A 21,081-nucleotide genomic window follows, 5' to 3' on the forward strand; every position below is an offset into this window, starting at 1 on the left:
ACAAATACATTGAATTTGGAAAGGAACATCACTGTCAAAATTATTTTAGAGAGTAACTGAACTAGGTGAGTGTTATTTATTTTAGTGTGTTGTGGGAAAAATTTAAATGAATTTCGGATTACATTTTTCTGATTTTGATACTGCTTTTGATGTTTACTTGGTGAAAAACAAAGGTGAAAGAGGCTGTTTCTATATTTTGCTTAGTATGACACACTTCCTGCCAACAAAGCCAGGAGGTGTTGTGCTCCTGACAGAGCAGAAGATGGAAAACTGTAAACATTAATGAAATACACGATAAAAGCTTTGTTTGCTTTTAAACAAATAGAAATTAGGGAATTAATAATTTGATTGTAGCTATAATGAGATGGTCTCGTATGGACATACTGTGCAACAGTATTAAAAGTTTCTTATCCCTCAGTTTTGGTTATTTCATAATAATTACTCACTTTGCATTTGCCTTGCTCTTGAAATATGGAGCATGTCTTTTGATTTCTTTTTATTACAGATCTTAAATTTTCATTACTTTTTGTGTTTTTTTTTACCTCTTTAATGAAGATCAGGGACATCTGAAGAGTTGTACAGTGTTTATATAGTCTTTGCCAGAGTTGCTTGTACAATATTTATATAGTCTTTGCCAGAGTTACTTGCTTCAGTTGTAAATTTTTGAAAGAAGTAATCAGTATTTGTGAGTGTTGGCACGCAGTCAGATTGACTCTATTTGATAAGGTATTGTCCATTGATCAAGGTACAGTGTTTACATAGTTTTATCCTGCCTCAATGGTAAGATACACTGTGTTAGCCTACCTTCAGCAAAGTTCTTTTAAGCTAAGCTAAGCCACAGAGATCTATTATATTTGATAACATCACTTTTGACAGCTTATTTCAGTGAAGGTCTTACAATTATGCTAGATTTCTTAAAATTAGTGTGTTTTTTCTCTTCTTTTCATTGACTACCTTGATTCAGGACCTAGATTAGAGATATCTTTGTCAAATATAAATAATGTATAAAAAACTTAAGTAAATCTCTTCTTTAAGAATTATGTATTTAAAATTACATACTATATATATGTGTTATATATCTACATACACACAAATTCTGAGACTGGTAACACAAGTAAGACAGAATTGCAGTATAATCAAAAAGCACTTCTAGAATACATGTAGCAACTTTCATTTGAACATACCTATGTGGGAGCCCTTTTTTCCCTTTATCTTAATACTTTGGTATTTTTATGTTATTATTTTAACATTTGTAAAAGACATTTAAGTGCCTGTTGATCTGAGTGTCATATCAAAGCAGACACAATTGAGATTTTAAAAAAATATTTATTTCAAAATTAATATAATTCAACTTTCAATTTCAGAGTGATAGTTTTCATGCTGTACAAGTCACAATTTCATATGTAGGAAATCTAACCTCATGTGCATTGAATGAAATGCATCTCTTTTATCTAGGCCTGCCTGCTAATTAGTACTGAAATAAGAACTAAGTTCTGCCTAGAACTTGGATTAACCATCTGCTGAAGATTATATTGTCCCAGAAGAGTGTTTTAAAAAAGATGTATACAGAAATTCCCACTTCTAGCAGTCACCATTTCATTCAAAGAATATCTTTAGATTCTTTGTGAATTTAGGTGCTCAGTAAATGATGATGCCGTAGTGGCAAACTGTGGGGAATGACAGAACATTGTTGTGAAATGTTGGAAAAATACTTCTGTCCTGAACCCGTTCTTGATTTACTAACATCTCTTGACAGTTGTGGAGCCAGAGTGTGAAAAAAGTTCTGCAACCACTTATTACTGGTACAGAGAAGCACTGAATATTTCCAGCTCTCTCTCAGAGAGTGGGGGTTTAAATTGGAAGATGACTATCTGCTTGCTGGCTGCCTGGGTCATGGTATGCCTAGCTATGATCAAAGGCATTCAGTCTTCAGGCAAAGTGAGTATACTTTTTACCTAAATGACAGTGTTTTACTTTGAAACATTTAAGATCTACTTCACTGCATTTTTGTTCACCACACCCTCTGCCTACCCTCTCTTGAAATCTGTAGGAGCAGGCTAGAAGCTCTGAGTCACCCCAGTATTTGTATAATCTCAAGTAGGGGAATGTTAGTAGCTAAGCATTAAAATTGTAGTAGTTTAAACCCAGGAGCTGGCATCTAAAAAAAAATCACTTCTGCTCTCATTCAACATAACTGTTTCTAATAACTGCACCTCAGCTTTGTTGTACTGTTAATCCAGCATGTGTCTGTGTGCTTCTGAATGGCAAACTAAGGAATTAAGTCTCCAGATATATCCATACTCTCAGAATGATTGTAATGCACCCATTAGAATTCCTTAATTAGTCCTCAAAATGTCTCAGCATTTAGCTTTTTATTGTTACAATCATTGGTCTCCATGCTTCTGTAATACTATCTGTAATAATCACAGCTTCTTTTCAGGATTCTGGATTGTTTCTTTTGACTAACCGTCCCTTTGGATCTGAGTGCATCACCTTGTTTTCATTCCTTTCCATACAGTCAGCTAGATTTGCTAGTGATTTGCTAGTGCTGTTGATTTAATTGGGATTTGCAAATGAAAAATAATTTTTGCCATCTACAAAATTCTTTGCTATCAGGAAGTTTTTTGATGATAGGAAATTTCTACAACCTCTTTAGTGTATTTCAGTTAGAGAAATAACTGTAGCAAGTTGAGAGAATCATTTTACTGAACTTTTAAAGCACAGAATAAATTTGCTGTTCAAGAAATGATGGAGAATGAAAGATCATATTTCATTGCTAATTTTTCATTTTCTCTGTGTATTAGATAAAATCAGTCACTGTGCCAGAAAGATAGTCAAATGTATGCAAATGTTAAAGTGATACAGAAGCCCAGAAGTGTTGAGCTTCACAAATACAATAGCAAAAACATACTCTGCAGCATGGAAAGCTGGGCAGCATTGCATTTTAGGACTCTGAAGACATGACACTACATTTTGTTTGTCTGACAGTCAAAGCAATATTACTTTCCAATTTTTATGACTCAGGCCTAATGGATCTTGAGTCACTTCTGTCAGTCAGAGAATATTCCCAGTTCTTCTTTCTTGGCAAGACACATTATTTGAGTCCATTGGTTACATACTTTCCACTGATTGCATTTTCACACCTTCTAAAGAAAGAATGAGTTGCTATTCATGCTTCATTGAGCATCAGGTATCTTTACCATATTGTCTGCTTGAATCAAAATGCATTTGTAAAGTGAAGCATTTCTAAAACATGCTACTTCTGTCTTCTCCTCATCTTTTCATTGAATTCGCGTTGAATGTCCCTGGAAGCCCAAAAGTTCATTGATGAGTTAGTCGACACACTGGCAACCATATTGCTTTAATACAATGTGGAATTTCTTTGAGTACTGTCACGTTGATTTTGCTTTCCTCTGCATGGTGAAAGGGAATGGAGAGAAAAGTGTTTTGTATATCTTTTTTTTTTTTTTTTGAGAGCATATGATTATCAGTTCAGTTATATAGCCAAAAGATACTGACTAGAAATACTGAAAATAAAGGCCATGGATGTCATGTTAAATGTCTTTTTAATGTTTTTCAGATCATGTATTTTAGTTCCCTTTTTCCTTATGTGGTGCTTTTATGCTTTCTGATCAGAGGACTGCTCCTCAATGGGTCAGTGGATGGAATTCGTCACATGTTCACACCTAAGGTATGTGCTTAATTTCTGTCTGCAATATATTTAAAGTTTCAGTGGCAATTTGACCATTTATGAATGCTCTCAATTGAGCTTACTGCCTTCATAGAAGATTCTGCTAGAAAATTTTCAAAATCGCTGTAGACTTCAGTGGCACAATATCAGGTCCTAAGGTCCAAAGGCTGTAAGTGTTCAAGGCGCAGTGTTGAGATATCTCCCTTAGGTGGCAAGTTCCCAGAGTTAAATGTCTTTACAAAGTTAAGCAACCTGGAAGTGGCATTTGCAAGTATTTAGGACATGCAGAAAGCTCCATGAGTTGGCCAAATACTGAAGAGAGAAGTGAATTTTAAATCTTGCCATTCTCTAGAGTTTAAATGCCTAGTTCTGGGATGTCATAGTGAAATGCCTTACATAAATGCTTCCCTGGATTTACATGGTGAATTTGTCCCTTTTGAAAGAGTTGTTCATTCTTCTAGAAATAAACAAGTGCTGTTTGCATAGTAGTCCAGAAACATAGGAGACTTAACACTCTGCTCATCTTGTGAAAGTGGTGTAAGTACTCACCAGTCAGCTTTCCTTACTGTGCTCCATATGGCTGTCACACCAAGATAGCAGCAGTTCTAAGCATGTGTTTTTACCGTCTACATTTTTGCCAGTAATGTCTTATGTAACAGTAGATTTTATCGCTATTGGGGTGAGAAGGGATCCTAAGAATCACTGGTTAGCCTGTATGCCTGAAATCTACACACACCCCACTAAAATGCTTTTAACTGTATCTGTACTACAGCAACAGTGTGGTTGAGTAGTCAAAGCTATACTACCTGCTTGCTCAGGTATGCATAATTTTGCTTCCAGTAAGTCAGTTTAACAATACAATTCATCAGAAACAGGACTGATGTTCAAAAATGAAAGCTAAATAATAATGTGATTTAAATCAATGTACATAGAGGCTAATGCCAGATGGGAGAAATGTTGTCAGGTGTTTTGATTCCAGGCATTTTGAGTCTGTGGAGAACCATCATCCTATAAAAATGACCTTCATTAGCAATCACATTGTTATTTCTTGCATTGTGATATGCAAATGTGCATACATGAGTGTGAGCACTTCACTTGTTCTCATCACTTTTCAGAATCTTGATTCTGCAGGAACTTATAGGCTGCTCAGACAAATTTGGGGAAATCTGAGGAACAGAGAAATGTCATGCTTATTGACAAAGAGGATGTCTGTAGCAGAGATGGAATATAGACCTCTTGAATTATACTTTGGTTCCTCAACCACAGTGTTATCCTCATTTAACTGTAAAATACCAGTAGATACTGAGGGAAAGTAAATATTAAAATTCCCCTTTAATACTAAGACCTCAGCACCCCTCACTATTTAATCGTTCATGAGATAGACATAAAGTAAGTTGCAGTTGATGCTTACTTGATGATTACTTCATAACTTAATAATACAATTGTTTAAACTGCTCAGATAAACAACCTTGAATGAAAAAAAGTTTTTAGTTTCTTCTACTGGTTTCCAGGTATGAAGCCTAAAATTTGAGTTGTGGTTTAAATTTGAGCTTAGGAAACCTGTATATCACATAAAGTGTATGTGAATATAAACCTTCATTCTTTTCAGCCTTGATCACTTCAGCAAACCAGATCACAACACACTCCCACAGAATAGTTGTGTCAGCACAGCAGAGAAGTGCAGGTGTGATAGCATAACGCTAATGAAGAAGGGATGATTTTCTCAGTTTGGCATGGTTGATGAGGAAACAGAAATGCAAAATATTAGACTCAGTGAAATACTGACAGAAAGGTATATCAAAAGCCCACTGAAGTCAACAACTATGAAGAAAATATAGGAATATATGAAGCTTAAATATCTAGCCCTCACAATCTCGTAGTAAATGTCTTAGAATGGCAAAATCACTTATGAGTGTATTTTGAAAAGCTAGGCAAGGTGTATCTGGAAATGTAATATCTTTGATTAGGCCACATGATATGTTGAAGAAAGAGAAGCTTTTGGATATTTAAAGCATCTGAAGTTTTGGTAAAATTAAAAATATGCCTCTATCTCCCTCTAGTGGAAAAGATCAAGCATAACTGTGTGATACTGCTAATAGGAAATGTAGTTTTTTTCTCAGAGTAAGGCAGTCAGTCATCTGATGCGTAGTGTATCTAAGGTGATGCTTTTTAGTTTACAGTTTTTGATAAGTCTAGGGTTTTTAAAAAATAAAAATCATATTATCAGGAGTAAGGTGTTTTACTGTTATATGAATGAAGGCCCTGGATCAGCTTGGGAAAATCAAATGTTTAAATTTCACATACATTTCTTTTTTTGGGATCAACTGCCTAGAAAGATCTGAGATAAACAAATGATGACTTATAACTTTAACAAAGATTTTTCTTGAAATGTGGTCATCTGAATAAGCAATGCATATGGAGCTAACAGTTCAGTTTTTGATACAAGGTTTCGTTGTCCCTCATGTACATGATCCATTTAGCTCAGGGTAAGTTCAAGGCATCTAACTTGAGAGACATTTGACTCATGAACTACAATACAGATTGTAGGGGCCAGCGTTTATTTTATATGTTGCATTTTGCTTTACATATTTGCATGTAACAGAATTCTGTATAAGCATGTGTGTTTGATGTTCACTTAAAACAAAAAGAACAACAAAACAACTTATCATAATTTACTACATAAAAGGGTTGATCATCCCAAAATAAATCTTAATTCTTGCACTGGTCAATCCATATGTTGTAAAAAAAGTGACATGTTGTCTTCAAATTTGTCGTATAACTAGTTGTTAGTTCAATTATCATATAGGTCCAGTAATGTCTCATTGCTGGAGACATATTGTATATCAGATTTCTCTTTAAGGATCATATTGCATAAAGTCAATGGAAATCCTGGCCCATAAGTTCACCCAACTTTAGGTGTCACATTCAGCTTCTGTTTTATCATAATGAAAATGCTTTTATAGTGAAGTATTAGCATTTTAGGATGTAGGTTGTCTTCCTGTTTTTTTTTTCCTGTTGTCTTTTCATATAATAGAAATGCATTTTATAGCTGACATATATTGTATCTAATTTCAAACAGCTTGAAATAATGCTGGAGCCCAAGGTCTGGAGAGAAGCTGCTACTCAGGTGTTCTTTGCCTTAGGGCTTGGATTTGGTGGAGTCATTGCCTTTTCAAGCTACAACAAGAGAGACAACAACTGCCATTTTGATGCTGTTCTGGTGTCCTTCATCAATTTTTTCACTTCTGTGCTGGCAACTTTGGTGGTGTTTGCTGTTCTGGGCTTCAAAGCCAATATCATAAATGAGAAATGTGTTATCCAGTATGAATATCCATTTATTTTTTCATTTTTATGGTATATTTCATTTAGGAATTTACACAGATCATCCACTTTGATTTCTCTGTTTTATTGTGTTTTACAGAAATTCAGAGAAGATTTTAAAACTTTTGAAAACAGGCAATCTTAGCCAGGATATGATCCCACATCATATCAATTTCTCAAGCATTACAGCAGAAGATTACAATTTAGTTTATGACATTATTCAGAAAGTTAAAGAGGAAGAATTTGATTCTCTTGGTCTGAAATCTTGTCAAATTGAAGATGAACTTAACAAGGTGAGAGTAATAAGTAAGTCTTGAATACAAAGTTTATGAAGGGAGAAATTTTTTAAGCCTGAGACATACTGTGAAGTATAAGTATACACAAAATATCAGTACCATGTACTTAGCAGTGGTGCACCTATAGAAATCACAGAATCACAGAGTGGTTGAGGTTGGAAGGGACCTCTGGAGATCATCTAGTCCAACCCCCCTGCTCAAGCAGGGTCACCTAGAGCACATTGCACAGGATCGCGTCCAGGCGGCTTTTGAATATCTCCAGAGAAGGAGACTCCACAACCTCTCTGGGCAACCTGTTCCAGTGCTCTGTCACCCTCACAGCGAAAAAGTTTTTCCTCATGTTCAGATGGAAGCGTCTGTGTTTCAGTTTGTGCCCATTGCCTCGCGTCCTGTCGCTCAGCACCACTGAAAAGAGTCTGGCTCCATCCTCTCGACACCTTCCCTTCAGATACTTGTACACGTTGATAAGATCTCCTCTCAGTCTTCTCTTCTCCAGGCTAAACAGGCCCAGCTCTCTCAGCCTTTCCTCATAAGAGAGATGCTCCAGTCCCCTAATCATCTTTGTGGCCCTTCGCTGGACTTGCTCCAGTAGTGCCACATCCCTCTTGTACGGGGGAGCCCAGAACTGGACACAGTACTCCAGATGTGGCCTCAGCAGGGCTGAGTAGAGGGGCAGGATCACCTCCCTGGACCTGCTGGCCACACTCTTCCTGATGCAGCCCAGGATACCATTGGCCTTCTTGGCCACAAGGGCACACTGCTGCCTCATGCTTAACTTGGTGTCCACCAGCACTCCCAGGTCTTTCTCCACAGAGCTGCTTTCCAGCAGGTCAACCCCCAACCTGTACCGGTGCAGGGCGTTATTCCTCCCTAGGCACAGGACCCTGCACTTGCCTTTGTTGAACTTCATGAGGTTCCTCTCCGCCCACCTCTCCAGCCTGTCCAGGTCCCTCTGAATGGCAGCACAGCCCTCTGGTGTATCAGCCACTCCTCCCAGTTTTGTATCGTCAGCCAACTTGCTGAGGGTGCACTCTGTGCCTTCATCCAGGTCATTGATGAAGAAGTTGAACAAGACTGGACCCAGTACTGACCCCTGGGGGACACCGCTAGCTACAGGCCTCCAACTAGACTCCGCGCTGCTGATCACAACCCTCTGAGCTCTGCCATTCAGCCAGTTCTCAATCCACCTCACTGTCCACTCATCCAGCCCACACTTCCTGAGCTTGTCTATGAGGATGTTATGGGAGACAGTGTCAAAAGCCTTGCTGAAGTCAAGGTAGACAACATCCACTGCTCCCCCCTCATCTACCCAGCCAGTCATTCCATCCTAGAAGGCTATCAGATTGGTTAGGCATGATTTCCCCTTGGTGAAGCCATGCTGACTACTCCTGATCACCTTGTCCTCCACATGCTTGGAGATGGCCTCCAGGATGAGCTGCTCCATCACCTTTCCAGGGATGCAGGTGAGGCTGACTGGCCTGTAGTTTACTTCTTGCCCTTTTTTAAGACTGGAGTGACATCATTGGCTTTTTTCCAGTCTTCAGGCACCTCTCCTGTTCTCCATGCCCTTTCAAAGATGATGGAGAGTGGCCTAACAATAACATCCGCCAGCTCCCTCAGCACTCATGGGTGCATCCCATCGGGGCCCATGGATTTGTGGGTGTCAGGTTTGCGTAAATGATCTCTAACCCAATCCTCCTTGACCAAGGAAAGTCTTCCTTTCTCCAGACTTTCTCTCTTGCCTCCAGGGTCTGGGATTCCTGAGGGCTGGCCTTAGCAGTAAAGCAGTAAAGACTAAAGCAAAGAAGGCATTCAGTAACTCTGCCTTCTCTCTATCCTTCGTCACCAAGGCACCCACCCCATTCAGCAAAGGGCCCACATTTTTCCTAGTCTTCCTTTTGCTACTGGTGTATTTGAAGAAGCCCTTCTTGTTGTCCTTGACATCTCTAGCCATATTTAATTCCAAATGGGTCTTAGCCTTCCTCATCGCATCCCTGCATACTCTGACAACGTTCCTATATTCCTCCCAAGTGGCCTGTCCGCCTTTCCACATTCTGTATACTTCCTTCTTCTGGTTGAGTCTTGCCTGGAGCTCCTTGTTCATCCATGCAGGTCTTCTGCCCTCTTTGCTTGACTTTTTACTCATAGGGATCCACCAAAGTGATTCCTGAATATTAATCAGCTCTCTTGGACACCCCTTCCTTCTAGGGCCCTAACCCATGGGGTTCCTCCAAGTAGGTCCCTGAAGAGGCCAAAGTTTGCTCTCCTAAGTCCAGGATTGCAATCTTACTTATTGCCCTGCTTCCTCCTCGCAGGATCCTGAACTCCACCATCTTATGGTCCCTGCAGCCAAGGCTATTATGTCTTTTAATTTTAAGATACAGTTGTTAATTATAAAATTAAAAAATTAAAAGTTGTTAATTATAAAATTATAAAAGATACAGTTGTTAACTATAAATGCTACTTCATCAGAAAGTAAAAAAGTTAGTTATTTTTAGATATTTCTTTAATTATCATTGTCCTGTTCTGAAATCATCACAATAAGCCTGATTACTTCAGTGGGATTTTCAGTTTTAAACAATGACCTCTATTTGCATCAGCATCTGAAGCTAAAACACCAGTCAGTGACTTAGGCATTAAAAAGTTCTATACTATTCCTACTGTTTTAATCTGAAACAAATAGGTGTAGAAATCAAGTCCTTCATATATTCAGTGGAGAGAACAGAGTGTATTTTGTAGCAGTCCTGTATATGTCTCCCATGCAAAATTATCAGTGAAAGAGATAAAAGTATGTTGTTAATATCAATCACTTACAGATTCTCAGCCAAATCAAACATTTCAGTAAATAATTAAGTTTGGAAATGTGGGAAATTCGCATCTTAGCAGGTTCCCATTCTACCTTCAAGAATGAATCAATGACATTATATGAACATGAAATCAGACTTCTGCATCCAAACCTACCAAAAAAAACCCAGAAACCCAAACTGTCCATTAATATGTGGATTTTTCTCTCTGACAGGCTGTTCAAGGGACCGGTTTAGCTTTTATTGCCTTTACAGAAGCAATGACCCACTTCCCTGCTTCTCCTTTCTGGTCAGTGATGTTCTTCCTCATGCTAGTAAATCTGGGACTTGGAAGTATGTTTGGAACTATTGAAGGCATCATCACACCCATTGTTGATACCTTCAAAGTGAGGAAAGAAATTCTTACTGGTGAGTTTCACAAATTTTCTTTTCTTGATAGTGCAGTAAAGGAAGAAGGCTGTACGTTACAGCTAAAAATGTCTTGGAGAGTATGAAGTTTTTCTGTTTTTTTAAATTTTCAGTGCTGACATACAACATAGCCATAAACCAATGTATCCCAAACTGTACTCATTACTTCCATGTATTTTTGTGTTTTGCTAGATCTAAGAATTAAATTCTTCATTAAGATTAATCTGATGTTTTTTCAGGAGTCTTAAGCTATTGAGCAGGATTAGACCATTGCCTTTTTTAAATCAGCTCTTAAATTCCTATTGAATAGACAATATGACATTTTAGAAATCAGGTATTTGCCCTAAATATATATGCAAATACCATTGTCTTGGAGATATGCTTTTGGATATGGAGATAAACTTTTGCATTTTACAGTAATTCATTGTTACAGAGATTGACAAAAGCTGTTAAAATAAAGGAATGTTTGAGAACTACTTTTCTCTGGTAATTTTTATGCGTGCAGGATTTTTGCTACTTAAGTCAATTGCACTCAAAGGATTACAACATAATGTAATGTTTTTATAATTAATTTATAAAACTGGAATGCCTGAGTTACACCCCATACAGTACCAGTGGGATTTAACAAGGGTTATACCTGCCCTAGAGTTTGTACTGAGGAGCTACAAATCTTCACGTTTTATAGAAGTGTGAATACATTCGTAATTGGTAGCATTATGGTTCCAGTTCAGTCCCCATTGAATTCAGAGGAGCCAATTCACATGCTTAATGTTGTTTTGTGCTCAAATATTTCCAAATTGGAGTCTGCATGTGTATGTGCTGAGCTGTGAATAGTATACCTCTTAGTTTACAGCAAGATGCACATTTTTTGGACACAATGATAAGACATAATGGGAGAAGATAAGAATACAAGACAATCTAAATTGCATATACACAATTTTCATCCTACTCTTTTCTCAGAGTAAATAATAAAAAATTAAATGTGATTTATCAGACTCATGTTGTGACGATTCTGTCTGTGTTCTTCTGTTTTTGTCAGCTTGGGTTAGGAATTCATATCTGTTTATACTGATCTCTTTAATTTTAAGCTTCTATTCTCTAAAAGTCATTATTAAATAATAGTTACTACAAGGCTGAAAAAAGCAGTAATTTTATACCACAAAATTTACAAAAGTATTGTTCTCTTCCTTTCAGTACTTAAATCAACAGTAAATAGGCTGGAACTTACACAGTGGGTATATTGTGTAAGGATATTCTATACTTTGGCCTAGATTCATCTCACCTAGTTTAAGACAGCTTGGTTAGGTGTAATGCTTATTCTAAGTTTGCAGTGAGGGAAAAAAAGAACACTTCAAGAGGGAGAATCTGTCTCACTGGTGTTGTTTGCTTAGCCTATAACTGATTTCACATTTTATTGAAATTTTACTTATTCTGTAGCTACCTAAGTATTCAGTCCTGTTCCTAGTGAAATTAGGAGAAAAAAGAAAAATTCTATTGAGATTCATTATGTGGGATCAAACATTTAAGAAGTATATTTTCCGTTGTCACTAAACAAAAGAAGAGACAGAAATGTTGCTTGTCAAACACATACATTTAGACAGATCTTAATGGAAGTTTGTGCCAACTGAATTGTGCAGTGAATGATCTTTTAGGGGGAACCTATTCAGCATATATATATTTTTAGATCATAGTCTTAAACTCTGGTTCTTTTTCACTTCTGAATTCTAAGAAGAGATCAAATAACATCATATGTGGTGCTTAATTGACCAGTTTTCCCTTATCTTAGCCTTGCATTCATATTAAGTGAAATGTTCAATGAGAAATAGTCCCGTGATTAATCTCTGCTTAATCAGGGCTGCCTTAATATGGTAATTCCAGTAATTACTTCTATTTGCATGACTTTTCTGATAGGTAGGGAATATGTAGGATTGCTAATATTCTTAAAATTGAGACCAAAAAAAGGAAAATGGTATCAACTTTGGTTATATGAAATGATGTATTAAAATGTGTTTGATAACTCTCTGTTTCCTGGTTCTCTGTGGAACATCTTTATTATTACAGTTCACATTTATGTCCTTTATTCCAGTCATCTGCTGCTCGGTAGCATTTTTTATTGGACTGATCTTTGTACAGCGCTCTGGAAATTATTTTGTCACAATGTTTGATGATTACTCAGCTACATTGCCTCTGCTTATTGTGGTCATTCTGGAGAATATTGCAATTACCCGAATATACGGAATAGACAAGTAAGTGAAGGAAATTAATTTCCCTGTCCATATCAACAGTATTCATTACAATAATTGTTACTATTTCAATTATATAGCATCAACTGTTTGCTGTGTGCACATAAAGACAGGAAAGATATTCCTAACCCAAAGGATGTTTCAGTTTTATAAAAAGACAGGAAAGGACAAAAAAGGAAAAACAAGGTGAAAGCAGTGGGAATTAAAGATGAAAACAAGAATTTATACTGGCAGTTGTTTCTTGCTGGTGCGTGTGAATATAAAGATCTTATTGTTGGTATGGTAAAGGAGTCCAAATGGGTCAGCCTGGACTTGAATTAAGTCTGTTCTAGGAACAGATCTGGAGCAAGGTATAATGCATCAGGACAGTGTAGTGAAACCCAAAGAACAATTACAACGGATCCACAGAGAGGAAAATGCAGTAAAAGAGGCAAGATTAGAGAGACAGGAAGGAGGCTGGATGGCCGAGTATGAGGAACGTATGTATAAGCAAGGCAGCATAGGGGAAGGGTTTCAAGAAGCAATAACTGTGGTGTAAGCAGCAGGTGAGGATGAGTACTTATTTTGAACAGCTTTGCAGTATTTTGGGCAGGAACAAAGCAAACTTAGTGACACTAACAATACGAATGTTTCAGTTCATTAGATTTATTTTGGGAGTATTGTAGCAATTGTTCTTTGCATTGGTTGTGAGAGAGAAAACGATAGCAAAGAAAATGATCAAGACTGAAATGGAAGTAACACATTTGATAATGAAGTTAAGTAACCTTCAACTAATGATGATTGAAGGAAAGAGTAAAGAATATCAGGTCCCCCTAATTTGTTTAGATCATCAGAAATCATCAGAATGTGTGTACTAAGTGATATCAGTGTGTGCCACACTTTGTAAGAGAGAAAGTCTATGTCAAAAACTCCTGTCATGCACAGATAAAACAGAGCAGTCTACTATACTAGCATGTTGAAGTAATTTAAACTTCTCTGATTCTTTTGCATGTAAAAGGGTGACATTAGATGAGTATTTCATTTGACTTTTTACTTGTTAAATCTGAGTCATCAGCCAGTCCCTCATCATAATGAAATAAAACTGTAAGCAATCTCATTATATGGTTTCCAGAAATCGTTTCTGGTCTATGCAAATAATGCCTGGACTACTTATTTGGTAAGGAAGAATTCCCACTCCTGCTAAATGTTCAATCCTATAATTGAGCAAACAGCCATGAAAGTACCATGTACACTTTTTTGTGTGCCTGAATATTGATTTGGTATTGTCCAAATAGGGAGAGTTCCACTGTGAAAGAAGGTAGACATGCCAAAAGTCAGCAACTGCCTTTTAGTAAAGTTGGTGTTTAGGAGTACCTAAAATACAGTAATACTTCAATTCTGAATTAGAGTTCATTTTATTCATGTTTTCAAAAGGGGTTCTGACAATATAATGACGGTTAGCAGACATATTTCTCATTCATAATGTCCATCTCAACCTTTCTCTGCAGTAGTCCTAAGGACTACTCCTAATCTCCTAGATTTCTCCAGAATATCCTTCTTCAGGCACCCAACATTCTTCTTTGCAAAAACTACCAGAATCAACAGCCTAAGGTTGTGATTAATTGTGGTAGCACCAAAAGGTCATGCTTGTAGATTAAGGTCCAGGTATATTATGTCTTCTTAGACATAATATCTGTGAACACATAGAAAAAACATTGCATCCAAAGGGACTACAGCCAAAGAGCAGAGGCAACACATGGATACAGATAACTAAAAAGTCAACAAACAGAAGATATTGGTTAGCTTGATGAACACAGGTCTTGCAAAGCAGCTGCTATCAAGATTTGTGCAGACTTCACAGCAAACAAAAGGTTTACTGAAATACAATTGGAGGTATTTATGGGTGAGGGACAGTACTTCTGAAGACACCTTTTTGAAAATATAGAAAGAGGGAGATAAAAATTGGAATCAGCGAAGCTAAAGGAGATTGGTAACTTATAAAACATGGTAAGTAGGACAGAGAAGATGATGAAAGACCTTGAAAGTGAACATGACAGATTTATGTTTATTTGGATGAAGAAGTGGAGATCCCAGAAAGAAAAGGCCATCTACAGAGGTCACAAGCCATTTGTAAGTTCACCTTCTTTTTAACAATGCTTATCATTGCAGTGTAAACAAAGGACAGGATACTCCAAACTATTCAGTTCAAAAGTTTTTTGAGATTTTATGTGACAATAGCTTCACATGTGTAACTGCTTTCAAAGCATGTTTATTGCTATAGGAACTTTTTTACAGTCATATTTCAAAAGGGAATGGAACCACAAGGAAGTTAAAACAGAATCAGTGCTTTGTGTGCACACGCTCAAAGAATTAGCTCTAAAAATATTCTCTTTTTGTACCGGCTCTGGAACCCATGTACATCTCTGTCAAGAAGTACAAAAATAGGGTTTTTGTTCAGAACATAAACTGCAGTTTTGAGGCACAAGGAGGCAGATTTAAGACTTCACAAAGTTTTATTTCAGCAGCTTACATAATGCAAACCATAGCTTATGTGTAATGTTATTTTTTACAGAGCAGCACACATATGGGTTCAGAATTAATTTTGCAGAATCTGTAAGATGTGCTGTTTTTATATGCACTCAAAAGTGATGACACTTGCCTCGGTAAATAGCCCAGTAGACAATATAAGAAGATGTAAAAAATAATCTGTAAAAGGAAAGGTGAGCTTAAATGTCTTTCCAGCATGGCCCAGCAAGCAGCCCACACACTAAATTTGGTCCAAGGCGTGCTCCCATCAGGCCTGCTTCTGAGAAAGTGGGGGGAACTGGTATCCACAACAGCTGGATATCTCCTCTGACCCCCTTAACAGAGCAGTCTTGCACCTTTATAATGCTCATGTTGCCAGTAGGGACAAGAAAGTTTGGGGGAGTTGTTGCTACTGCTAGGTTTGGCCTATCTCAGAAGCAAGCAGTGTCGCCTTTTTCTTATATTTGCACAAGAACCAAAAGGATCATAGACTATATCCATCACTTCTGCCTTATTCTAGACTAATAGGCAGTCTGGTCTGCCTCCTTAATCTCCTCACCTCCTCTTCCGCTCTCTGGAGCACCTAAACTAGTCCTGTCTTCTCATTGCAGCAGCTTTCCGTATGAGGTAGCACAAGAAATTAATTTTGTGTCATCTACTGTAACAGTTTGAGGGGAGAAGTAGAAAGAGAGGAAGGCTTCTTGTGCAGGGGGTGAGGTGAGGTGGGATAGACTGCTTTCTCAGCTCTTTTTCGCTGGCAGCTGTTTGCATGGGAGGGATGGCTAGTTGTACTTGGGAGAAGGGGAGTGTCTCCTCTTCTGCATCGGGAGGGAGTCCCATGGGTCCCATGGTGTGGAAGAGGAGTGCAGCCATACAATATAGATCAGAAGGTGCGGCTTCCAAGACGATCCTTTTCTAGATCATCTTCAATCTTGTATATGATGAGTTTTCCAGGACTAATTTTGTTGTATCTTCAAATAATGTTGATATCCATAGTGCATAAAAAGTTAGATATATGCAACTGTCTGAATTGTAATCACACTTTAGCACAGATCTTAGGTAGTTACTGTGTTGTAGACTAATATTCACTGTTAAAATATAGGGGAGAAGGCTCAAGTGCCAAGCATCTTTGCAATACAGGGTTTCAGAAAACTCAAGCTGTATTTGTATACTTCCTGTCCCACTTAACCTTGTTTATGGAAGCAAGCGTAGCTTCATCTTCCTCTTTTGCTATGGTGTTTGCTTCTAAATGAAAGATTATTCTTTGGAAAAATTTATGGAAATGCACTGTATCATTTGAATTCACAAATTAAGTGAGCCTGTGTTTCAAGGGTGTGGCTGCCTAGCTCACAGACCTGTGTTAGTGAATTATTGTAATTAGAACCTATTTTAAAAGGCTTTTTAAAGTGTTGCTTGGCATGATTTTTTATGATACAGTAATTACTTACATCTGTAAGATCTCTATTAAAAGATAGTTGTGAATGTTAATTTGTTTGGAGCCCTGAAAACATGATCTCATTGCTGAGGAAAGTTAAAGGTATTTCACAGTTTCTCACCCAGGAAGATTCAGAGCAAAAGCTGCATTTAATGCATTTCAAGATACCTCTTGCTCTAGTCTCTATTTTCTCTTCAGCAACCTGGCACTGTGACAGATCAGGCATTAAAACTTGGAGTGAAAACTTTTATGGACTAGAAGGGGATCATCACTCTCCTTTTTACTTTTGTTTATATTAGGAGTTGAGTCTAAATCTTCAGAAGTGAAAAGCCAGTTTACTAACTCACTGCACTGTGTAGTTGTTATTACTCCTTCTATTCATCTCTTTGGAACTGATAATATAAGTTGTATTTGTCAGCCACTCAAGTAAACCTAAGTGCAACTGTATCTGTATTTTGTTAGTTTGTCTGTTCCCTCAGATTAGGTGCCATTTATCAACTGTGGAATCTCAGTGTACACAATAACAATAACCTTTTCTTCCCTTCACAGATTTATGGAGGACTTAAAGGATATGCTTGGGTTTTCTCCAAGCCAGTACTATTACTACATGTGGAAGTATGTTTCCCCTTTAGTATTGTTATTGTTGCTGGTAGCTAGCATTGTCCAAATGGGATTAAGTCCTCCTGGTTACAATGCTTGGATTGAAGATACGGTATGTATATAATAAATGCCATCACTATCATAAGGATCATATTTACAATGTTTCAGAAGTACATGAAAAGACAAAAATTTGCAATTGCAAATACAAAATTATAAATAATGGCATGATCATTTTTATCTCAAGTAATATTAATGTAAAAACTATCATTTTTAATTATACAATAGTTGTTTTACTTTAAAATCATAACTGCTTGACACCAACTCTTTGTGCTTTGTGTGACTATCAGTTTGTTGATGTATGTTGCAGGTGTTCTTAAGGGCAGGAGCAGTTGTTCTCTTTCATTAAATTTTATTTTACTGCAGAAAAAAGTTGTGTGACAACACTGAATAAGTCTTTCCAGGTGTTTCATCATTTTTTTGTGTGCAACTAAAAATTGAGATTAGCTGTATCATAGATTTCCCCTTTGGGAACACATATCATGTTGTAAGTAACAGCTGCATTAAAAACAGTGTCTGACAAGAATTTGTAAGAAACTTGTCTGTGTGAAATGCAGAATCAGTGATAAGGGTTAGGTCCAAAAAGAGATTAAGCCAAGGTAACTCCTCTGAGTGTTCTGCCAGCCTGTAGGCTCATCAGCCCTGAGGTGTTTGTACAGGCTTGTCATGCAAAATATGGGAGGAAAAATGTCAGAGAAAGGAATCTCAGGGGCCCTTCTGAACGGAGAACAGTCCAAATTAGCCAGGTGGAAAAAAACACAGCAAAGACAGGTAAAGTGTAAGTAAGAGAGAGTGGCTTTACGAGTGATAGATGCCTGCATCTGACCAGACAACCACTATTGTTTTCTTGAGATTCTCACACAAACACTCTTGTTAGATTATTGTCCTCAAAAATCAGAAAGGGCAATACCTTAGAATATCCGACAGACTAGGGATTAGAGCACTGGACTGTGGGAGACCTGGGTGCTGGTAATGCCTGCCGTGCCTCATTTGGGGCATGGATTGGAATCTGTCCCACAAGCATCTTAAGTGAGTGACCTTAGCAGTCAAACTTTTCGGTATGATAGGAGAGGTCTTCTGTCTCCCAGGCCTGAGCTGCTCCCTTCTGTATATGAAATTAAATGCTAATTCAGCTAAACTGAGTCAATTGTCCAGTGATTTATGCACTCCCTAGAGATGTGGGGTACAGTCATTGCCCCAGTAAATGTATTGTAGTTTACCTGAAGTTTATACAAAGTAGAACAATTCCACGTGGTGATCCTGAGAGATTCCCTGTCTAGACTAGCTATTAGCCTCCAGAGCAGGCTACCTTTCAGGCAATGTACAGAGAGATACCACTGCACAGTGGTGTCCTGTGTCCAAAATATGTTCTGTGCATGCTGTAAAGGATCAGGAACAACTACAGACAAAGGTAGCAGAATGCCTAATTTGAAAATCCTGATTTGGACTCCACTTCAGTGCTCTGAGCATCTCAGAAACTGTGGGACACGTGCACTCTGGCACTTTTGATCGTGCTCACTGGCAGAAAAATAGCAATCATACACCTCCTTGACTGTTCAACTTAGAGATCTGTAGTTGTGCCTGAATTGTGGGTGAAAGGTGACAAAAAGATGGATATGCATTTGAAAATTGCAAGCCTTAGTGAGGACTGCAGATTTGTTCATTTTTAAATAAAGATGTATTCATATTTTTTTCTCTTGTACTGCTCAGGCTATAGAAGAGTTCCACAGCTATCCAACATGGGGTATGATTATCTGTATATCTCTGATGGTGTTGGCCATACTGCCTGTCCCAATAGTCTTCATGGTACGCCGCTGCAACCTTATCGATGACAGCTCTGGTAGTTTGGCAGCTGTATCCTACAAAAGAGGCCGGATAATAAAGGAGCCTATTAATCTGGAGGGAGATAATACAAGTCTGATTCATGGGAAGAGTCCAAGTGAAGTACCATCTCCAAATTTTGGCAAAAACATATATCGAAAACAGACTGGATCACCGACTCTGGACACTGCTCCAAATGGACGCTATGGTATTGGATATCTAATGGCAGATATGCCTGATATGCCAGAGTCTGACTTGTAACTGCAGAGAAAAAATGCTTTCTGTTTGTTTCTCCTCTCTCACTGATCAGGGCTCTCCTAAGAGAAGTGGTCAGCTTCACTTACTAGAGTGAGATCTCAGGTGCTCCATAGTGACAGTCTTTAAAATGTCATGACAGTACATACAGGTGGAGAAAACTCCCTTTGGATTAATTCTCGGTTTTTCATTTGCACTGAAGGGCATGCATACAAAATCAATAACAGCCTACATCTGCCAGTATAGCCAAGAATTTGGGTTTTTTAATTACTTTCTAAATTTAAGCTTTCTATCTCTGAAGTCCAGGTGTCACTCACTCAAATGATGTAATATTTCTGAGGTAATATCACTGAAAATCCTTTTTTTCTGCTTTCAGGTTAATTCCCCAGTATTAAAAGTGAGCTCTGAAGTAGTTCACCAAACCCGTGTTTCTGCACACATTTGTATATACCTTATGTAGGTATGCTGTACTTTTTTGTTAGCACTGATAATTACTTAGGCTATTAGCTGAGTAAAAAACAAACCTGCAAACTATTTTCTTATGTAATAGCTGTATAGAGCAATAGTACTAGAAAATCAAGGAGTAGACTTATGGGAAGGCAAGGAAAGACTCCCTGTTCACTGGGGACTGCATAAGCTGTTGCTGTATATTTTGTGTAAAATATTTGCTTTTTCAGTGTGAAAACAATGTAAGAGTGAGTCACTCCAAGAATCTTAAGGATTGTGCAGATTCTGCATTTTTTCTATGCTTTGTGCCTAAAAAAGACCTTCTTGATATTTATTGTGTTTACAAGATTACATATATATTATATTTATATAATATACTTGTAATGTAAATATGTATATTATTCTGTATGTAATTGTTTCAAAAGTTGAAGCAAGATGGCTTTTTTAATTAGTATCCTTCTGTTTGCTTCTGTTTTATGCAGATACTTTTTTTCAGTCCAGAATTGTTAAGAACTGTATGGCATTACATTTTAACCTATGAATAAAGATACTGACACAGTGTTTCCCTGTAATTTCATAACACACTTATTACAACATAGCTTGCTTTTCCATCACCTGGACTGTCTGAAAGAATAGCATTTACCTGAATGGAGATGATTAAAAAAACAGAAAAATGCTAAATCAGTTAGTCATGTTCTTATTAAACTATTGGATAAGGACTTTTACTATGAATACAGTAGCTGATGTAGCACTGTAACCTGACACGACACACTGAAAGCTAGAATGTGATTATTGCTTACCTTGAAGAGCTTTAAAGTTCTGACTTCGCTACTTTTAATGAGCAAAGGGCAGAACCTAGTTGCATTGCCCCAGCATCAGCCTAATAATGAGATTACTTTGTTTGAGGAAAATACAGTCTCAGAATCATAGTCAGCTATGGATTTCTCACTATCCTATTCTCCATCCTCCAGTTTAACTCTGGTTAAGAGGCCAAAATCTGAAACAGATCCTTTATATAGGTGTGACTATTCCCTATCTCTTACTGCCCACCTCTTGACCCTTGACAGGGGAAGAAAAGTTGTGAATGCTGATTTGGGATGCCCTCTGCACTGCTGGTGGCCAACAGGTAAGTGCCTTCTGCTTGTCCACATGTGGAACAACTGTGTTCCAACACATACTGTAGTGTCTGATTCAAGAT

General features: G+C 37.6%; 1 protein-coding gene across 1 annotated transcript in view; it reads left to right on the plus strand.

Annotated features, from left to right (window-relative positions):
- The window catches only part of SLC6A15 (solute carrier family 6 member 15), a 31,863-nt gene extending 12,334 nt beyond the window's left edge, over positions 1-19,529 (plus strand). Inside the window, exons 4-11 of the mRNA XM_026066104.1 lie at positions 1,757-1,938; positions 3,581-3,691; positions 6,771-7,012; positions 7,113-7,305; positions 10,328-10,520; positions 12,607-12,766; positions 17,253-17,415; positions 19,071-19,529. Coding sequence (XP_025921889.1) covers positions 1,757-1,938; positions 3,581-3,691; positions 6,771-7,012; positions 7,113-7,305; positions 10,328-10,520; positions 12,607-12,766; positions 17,253-17,415; positions 19,071-19,442 — 1,616 coding nt within the window. The 3' untranslated portion in view covers positions 19,443-19,529. The remainder of the gene's footprint in view (positions 1-1,756; positions 1,939-3,580; positions 3,692-6,770; positions 7,013-7,112; positions 7,306-10,327; positions 10,521-12,606; positions 12,767-17,252; positions 17,416-19,070) is intronic.
- Positions 19,530-21,081: the final 1,552 nt, after the last annotated feature.

Source organism: Apteryx rowi, unplaced genomic scaffold (assembly GCF_003343035.1).
Source record: "Apteryx rowi isolate R43461 unplaced genomic scaffold, aptRow1 scaffold_238, whole genome shotgun sequence".
Taxonomy (NCBI): Eukaryota; Metazoa; Chordata; class Aves; order Apterygiformes; family Apterygidae; genus Apteryx; species Apteryx rowi.